Below are 7,400 nucleotides of genomic sequence, written 5' to 3'. Positions count from 1 at the left end.
TGATATTTGCGTTTCATGGCGGCGTCCGATAGGGAGCGTCTCGGTTTTGCAAATTTTAAGCGAAAATTGTGTATTACTCAATGTACACTTCGTTTGGATTACATTTTTTTCAGGGGGAAGGAAGACGACTTCTCCCAACACCTCCTGATTGTAAACGTCTCTTATGGCGAAAGAAGTGAATTTCATCGAAGCTTATCCTTGCTTTTCAGTTCATTTACCGCACGGCGCAAGAGAAAGACGCATCGCACCTCGGTGTCCACGAGAACGAGAAGCAAATCCTTCAGCGAAGGTTCGCGCGAGATACAAATTGACGCTCTGGTGCGCGCGGTTTTAAGCGGTCATTTTCCGTCGTTTAATTGCCAGCATCGTTTTATCCCGGAGCGTCCTGTCCCCGGGGTTCCGCCTATCCGCCCGTCCGTTGGTCCGGGCCTTATCTCACGCAGACAATGGTGGAATCCTTTTTTTGCTTTGGGGCGGATTTTTTCGGAGACTTTTTATCTCCAGAGTTCTCGTCGGAGGATCCGAAAAAGGAACAACTGAAATGAAAAATAACAAACGGGGAACGTCTTTAACTTTTCAACGTTTTATGATCGTCGGTCGGTGCATCGGTTGCGGGGAGAGCGAGCGTCTCGCGTACTGACCGTCCCCACCCTCTTATCCCACCCTCTCTCCCATCCTCCCATTTTGATGCCATTAAGATGTCGTTTTATTTACCATTTCACGATTACGAATATCATCGCATCGCTCACGAGGCAGGAAGGTAGAAGAGGCGGGGTGGTGCTGTATGCCACCTCCTCCTCCTCCTCCTTCCTCTTGGTCAACCACCACTCCGAAAAGCAGCGCAAACCGAATGGTACGATTTGAAAACTCTCGTCCGTTATCACCACCTTCCACCGGTGAGGTTGCTGTTGCGTGTTGCATGCCCGCGATGCCCGCACACCACAGGAAATGAACGATACCCGGGCATCCCGGGCACCCCCGTGAGTCCGCGAGACCAAGGCGACGATGATGATGATGATGATGATGACGATGGTGATGGGATGGTGGATTAAAAAAAGGTGCACGATATGATGTGAAATATCATTCGTTTATCATTTTTTATTACCACCACAGCTCCACCATCCACCACCACGATCGTTCAGCACGATGGCCTCGGTCCCATTCACCATCCCTGAGCGGTCTGTGCCACGCGGTCGAGCATAAATGTGTTTATGCTGCACCGTCGCACCGTGATAGAGAGGCGATTGCTGGTCGTGGTGGTGATGCTGCTACCTTTTAACTGCCACTCAAATTGAAGCATAGCAAAAAAAGGCAAAAAAGAGTAAAGTGTGTGCTTCGCGCGCGTGTGTGTGCTGCGTGTTTGTGACGAACTTTATCTACCTTCGCAGGAGGACCGGGGTCGTAGTGGTCGGACATGGAGAGGCGGTGCACATTCGCGCGTTTACCCTTGAACGATGGAGCCCTGACCAGCGTGCACACACACACACACACGCGTGCGCGCACACAAGAGTCCCCCGGAACGTCCCTTTTTCGCTATCTTTAACGTTTCGGAAAACATTGCCAAACAATCCGGCCAACCAAGCGGACCAACCAACCAACCGCCTCTCCTTCACCAGCTTCCTCACTCATCACTCACCATTGCGCGCGTCATTTAGAAGGAGGAGGAGGAGGAGGAGTAGGAGGTGAAGAAGGATGAGAGTGTGTCTGAGAATGAAACGGAAATTAAATTTGATCCATTTGCGAAGATTACCGCTTCCTTCTGCTGCTGCAACAGAAGGGAACAAGAGGACTCGAGGACACGAGGACAGTGGGCTGGCCTCTACTCCTCTACTCCGGTCACTGCGCCTCGTCCGCTCACGTTCGCGTGATGGAGGGACTCACCTTGAGCGCTCTGTCCTCTGGCCAGGACGTCTGACGGATAAGCGCCCGGTTGTCCGGAAGATCCTTTTTCGTCCTCGTCCTTGTCGTCGTCGTCATCGTTTGTGTGGCCAACGCCGATGCGAGATTCGGAAGGATCTTACCCTTCCTCTGCTCCCAGTGTACAGCACGTACACACACACAGACACCAGACACTGCACTTGGCCCTCGGTGGTGCTAATGGGCGTCGGAAATGGGTTTGAATGCTCTCGTCGCGCGGATACCAGGATTTTGGGGGGCCGCGGGTTTTGATGGCCGTGTTTATTGTTGTGCATAGTATTGCCTCGCCCCGAAACTCTGCTGGACTCTACGGACCCCGGACCATGACCATAAACGGTGTGTGCTTTGACCGTTTTTCGTCGTTTCTGTTTTTTTTCGTTCTCTCTCTTCTCTTTTTAATGCCGCCATTATCCATCGTTCAAGCGATTAGCTCTCGGCGGCGGTGAGCGCGGGGGGAGGTGTGTTTTCATGATTGCAAATTCAATTTCGAGCCTCGAGCCGAGGCATCAAATAAATGGTCGCCGTTTTGAGTTGAGCTCACATTAGCGCGAATTAGCGAAATACAGAGGAGGGATCGACCTCTCCAGAACCTCATCTGACGGCTCTGAAGAGCAACTAAATGATCTCAGTTCATGTTTCCTTTAATTCGAGCACGCATTCCATTACACAATTGAATTCCTTTTCCAAAAGTCTCACAAAAAGACCATCTAGCATCAACAATTGTCGCTGTTCGAATTGAAACGAACATTATGCTGTATGCGTATGTATGAGAGCGAGTTCACTCGTTCGAATGCTAATTAAAATAATTCCCCCATAAATCCACCAAACCACACCTCGTTCTACCGCCACCTACCCCCCTCGAGAGTTGCCTTTTCTCTCTCCCTTAATGGTCCGTACATGTACGCGATATCGTCGCGTCGAGTGCTTCTCACGGAAGTAAATTGGAGGAAAAGATGGTGCTGCCGGTGGTGATGGTGGTGATGAAGTTTTGCGAAAGTTTTTCTCCAACTTTTTCACCACTCCCTTTACCACCCAACCCACCCACCCACGGCGACACGCGGGGCACGTGATTCACGGCGCGAAGGAAGACATTCGCGGTAGGGCTGCCGTTCGTGGCGTTGTTTCCATCATCATCATCATCATAAGACGTTTCAAGAGCGCAACTTGGCGCAACACACATGGCCACAGTCAACGGCACCCCCTCCAGACCACCACCCACCATCCCCCACACCACATCACAGTTCGTTATCAGTTGTGTGCTGCTCGAATCGCTTCGAATCTTTGTCGGTTGGTTGGTCCGCGTGTGTATCGTGGGTGACACTTGAGGCCTCATGTGCGTGTGTGTGTGTGTGTGTGCGGGGCAAAATGGCGCTGCTCTTTTGCTAAGCCTTTCCAAGCCATGCTCCCCCGTGTGTGTGCGTGCGTGTGTGTACGTGTGTGTGTGGTTTGTTTTGATAGCCCCTTAATAACATTATATCGCTTTTCCGTATCTGCAATCGCGCAGCAACAGACGCGACGACCACCGAACGCCGTCGCAGTCGTAGTCGTCGTCCTGTCGTACTCCTAAAAGGGCTCCTCCTGCAGACGTGTGTGTGTGTAAGAGGAAGGGAGAGGCGGGATTTTAAGAGCAAAACCAACACCTCTTCTGCGCCCACCACCACCACAAGGACGACGACAACGACGATCCATCGATTCAGCCACTTTCTTATCTTGTGCTTCCGCCCAGCTCCATCATCCGGTCAATCCTTGTGCTGAAGGAGGAGCACGAGGAGGAGAAGGCGAAAGAGGCCACAATGTTTGTGCCGATCGTATCCAAGAAGCATACAGCTAGGGGTGGAGAGAGGTACCCGCGTCACGTAAACAAACAACCCGCCCCCCAATTCCTTTTGAAGCGTTCCTTTACGAGCTGCCAAGACGCGCCCCGACTGGCTGCCGGTCCTGTCCTTGCGTTGTTCGGCGTTGCGATAAGGAACCGAACAGGAAACCCCGGGATGGTTTGGTTTGAGTAGGATTGCTTATCCGGCATCCCCAGCACCGGCACCACTCGTGCCCATTCATCAGATTGCCACGGATGTGTGTGACATACTGTGTCCGTGTGTGTGTATGTGTATGTGTGAGGGATGCTGGCCAATCTTAGCCAGCGATTGGCATCTCGGTCGCTCTCTCGCTCGCTCGAGAGTTTGAACGTGATGGAGGACGCAAGATATGCGTCCGATACGCGGCCATCCTCCGGCCAGTGTACGTGGCCGTCGCCGTCTTTTCTTGGTCCTTTCATCCTCACGGGGGGGTCTCTCCGATGGAGCGGAGGCCGGTGATAAAGGTGGACCACGCGATGGTGTGGCAGCTTCATTTCATCATTGATTTGATCCTTTATGGATGCAGACAGGCAGACCGAGGGAGACAAAAAAACTGGCAGAATGTCACGATAAGATGTCAATCCGTTCCGTCTCGTCCTTGTCCTCGTTCTGTTGGTACTGTCGAAGTAAAAAAAAAAGAAAACATTTTTAATTTACGTAACCAATGCTTCAGGTACACTCGGTGTGACCCGATGCTAATTGAGAAGCACAGACGCATGCATTTCGCCTAAAAAGGTACCCGATGATGGTGTTGCAGGTACCTCAGTGTTTGGGACTCTTAAAAAAAAACTCAGCCAGACACCAGAATCTCTCATATTTCTTCTTCTTAATGACCTACGAGTTGCATAGTGTCATACCGAGGCGGCGGGAGAGGGTAAGGGCACAGACACAGCAATCCGCAATTTGTCCTTTCTCGGCACGCACCTCACGCGGCGACGGCGGTGGCGGCGTCCGGTACGTTCGCTTCCGGTTCGCCCTTTTGCTGTTGCTCCTTCTCCTTCTTCATTTCTCTTTCTCTTTTCACCGTGTTCGTCCTTGAAGCATTATGTCTCACTTTTCTGCTGGCACCATTCCTGTTCACGAGGGATCAGGCAACACCAGCCCTCCTTGTCGTCTTGTCCCTGCGTGCGTCTTGTTATCCGATTTATGGTGCATCGGCATCGGTGAGACGGCGACGGCGTTGCAAGGACACTTGCGAGTGTAGCTGCGGGTAGCAGATAAGCGAAATATGAAGGACGAAGGCCCCGTAGCAGAAGAAGAAGAAGAATGAGAAAGCAGAAGAGATCCCTTTTCCATTCACCCAAAAACAAGTCAGGAATTGCTTTCGAGGGAAAAGGCATTCATCATCATTTGTAATGGGATTTGCATCGTTTGTTGATCTGTTTATTTGATTTATTTGAGAGAGATTTCGGTGCTCTGCTCCGTTATTCTGCGTTATGTTATGCAGTCTATTTGGGAATCTTTTTTTTATGGCTCGCTTTCGGAAGGATAATTTGTCAAAAACACGACGTGAGTCTTTCAGCGGAGGACAAAGACACAAACTGCGACCGAAAACACTTCATCCTGAGATGCATCGTGTGGTGTGGATGCACCAGCTCGGATGCTACATAAGGACCACCAGTTTGAGTGCCACAGCACGCAGAGGCCGCGACCACCAACACACACACATTACGCCACCTCATGCGGATTGTTATCGGGCACCTTCCATTCATTTATTTCACAATCGTCCCTCTCTCTCTACCACCGCCGGACCCCTTTGTGCCACCACCACCCCCCAAAAACACCATCTTCACCCACTCCACCCCATCCGAAATGTATCGGTATCCTTTGGCGAGCGTTGGTTCGCCTTCGCTTATCTGCTTCCCTCACATCCGCATCTATAAATGCTCCTTTCCCCTCTACCCGGTTTCCCCGTGTCCTACCAAACATTGCCTGCCCTCTTCCCCCGTCATACCGTCCCACAACCGACCGCGTCTGACCGCGTGTGTCCTGGCGAACCGGGGCTATTTTGACCACCCGCACCATCATGGCGTACGCGGCGCCGCGCTCTGCATTTTCTGGATCTCCGGTTCTCCCCCGGCGGCTGCTTATCTGCTGCCGACAATCTGTATGCCGCCACCCACCCTCTGCCATCTCCTCTGCGCCTGCGGGGCCTCATCATCATGAATGCCATTATCCTTGTCTCATCCAACGAGCCGGAGAGTGTGAGAGTGAGAGGACGAGAGAGAGAATGAGAGCCGAGGTTCGATCCCTTCCGGCGTATTACATCCAGCGACCGACGGACCGACCGACGGCGCGATGGATTGCAATGGTGGTGTGCCCGGATGCCACTGGCACACACACACACACTCACAAGCCGGCGACCGATGCCGGTGTCTGCAAGGATGGCGTAGATAGCGCGCGAAACGAGCAACCCACCAACACCACCACCACCTACTTCACCTTCCCTTCTATATCCTTACAGACGGGCACACGCAGGTGGTGCTGGTGGTGGTGGTGGTTGCGTGGCGGACTGAACAGATCCTGAAGAGATAAGGAAGAGCAACGCCACGGCGCACGGTGAGGGTGGCTTCCACGATGATGGTGAGGGTTGGTTGATGAATGGCTGTACGGTGTGCGGTGCTGATAAACACGAGGACGCGAGGACCTGAAACCACCGGGCCGGGAGGAGCGGAATGAGGAAGAAGTGAGCCCGAGCCAGAGATAAGGAAGTGACGGGGAGAAAGGACGAAACGGAATCGAAATATTGAACGAGGATCTTCCTGGAGTCTCCGTGGTCCGGAATTGCAACTTGCAAGACACACACACACACGCAGAAGAAGAGAAAGTAAAAAGAATGAGAGGGATAGAGAGAAGAGCGAAAAAAGAGAAACAAAAGGTGTACACAAAAGAAACACGAAACACGATGTGGCGAAAGAGGAAGAAGAATGAGGAAGGATCAGCAGTCCTGACGGCAGCAGCAGCAGCGATAGCGAGTCCGACGTCCACTGATAAGACGTTTCTTCCTTCGATTCTCTCTCTCTCTCTCTCTCTCTCTCTCTCTCTGTCACTTCCATGGCGATAAGAGCACGTGGAGCGACGCACTCGGTTCTTCCTTTACTCACCTTGGCCATCTCCTCCCTATTCCCAACCCTCTACCCCCTTGTTGGAGCAACTCTGCTTATCGAACTGTGTTAATGCTACAGAGAATCACGATAAGCGATCTCGACGAGGACGCCCAGGACCAGGACCAGGACCAGGACGAGGACAAGGACGAGCACTAGGGTAGCTAGTAGAGGTGGAGAAGGGAGGGGGCTCTATGGTTGGAAGATAGATAGCATAGCTTCGTGTGCGCACACACACACACACACCAACAGCACACCAGCCAGTCAGGATCCCAAAGCTAGATAAAACGAGCGAGAAAGAGACAGAGAGACATCGAGGGTGTCCCATCGAAGGACAGAAAAGGACACAGAAACGGCGGGGAGGGAGGGGGAATCTTCACCCCCCCCCCCCTCCCATCGCTATCGTGTCCGTTCGCTGCACGAATTTTGATCTTATCGCCGACGCCGCCATTACCGTGGCGTATTCGGTCGCTGGTGTTCCCCGTGAGTCCTTCGTCGTTCGTCTGGCTCCGGAGTCTTGGGG

The 7,400-nt window shown here is 52.5% G+C and overlaps 1 protein-coding gene across 1 annotated transcript in view; it reads left to right on the top strand.

Annotated features, from left to right (window-relative positions):
- Positions 1-7,036, top strand: part of LOC125959597 (general odorant-binding protein 45-like) — a 16,332-nt gene extending 9,296 nt beyond the window's left edge. The window contains exon 2 of the mRNA XM_049692423.1: positions 6,959-7,036. Within this exon, the coding sequence (XP_049548380.1) occupies positions 6,959-7,036 (78 nt within the window). The remainder of the gene's footprint in view (positions 1-6,958) is intronic.
- The last annotated feature ends 364 nt before the right edge of the window (positions 7,037-7,400 follow it).

The sequence above is a fragment of the Anopheles darlingi genome, chromosome 2 (assembly GCF_943734745.1).
Source record: "Anopheles darlingi chromosome 2, idAnoDarlMG_H_01, whole genome shotgun sequence".
In the NCBI taxonomy this organism is placed as follows: domain Eukaryota; kingdom Metazoa; phylum Arthropoda; class Insecta; order Diptera; family Culicidae; genus Anopheles; species Anopheles darlingi.
The sequence above is the reverse complement of the archived record's forward strand: the minus strand, read 5'-3'. Positions and strand labels throughout refer to the sequence as shown.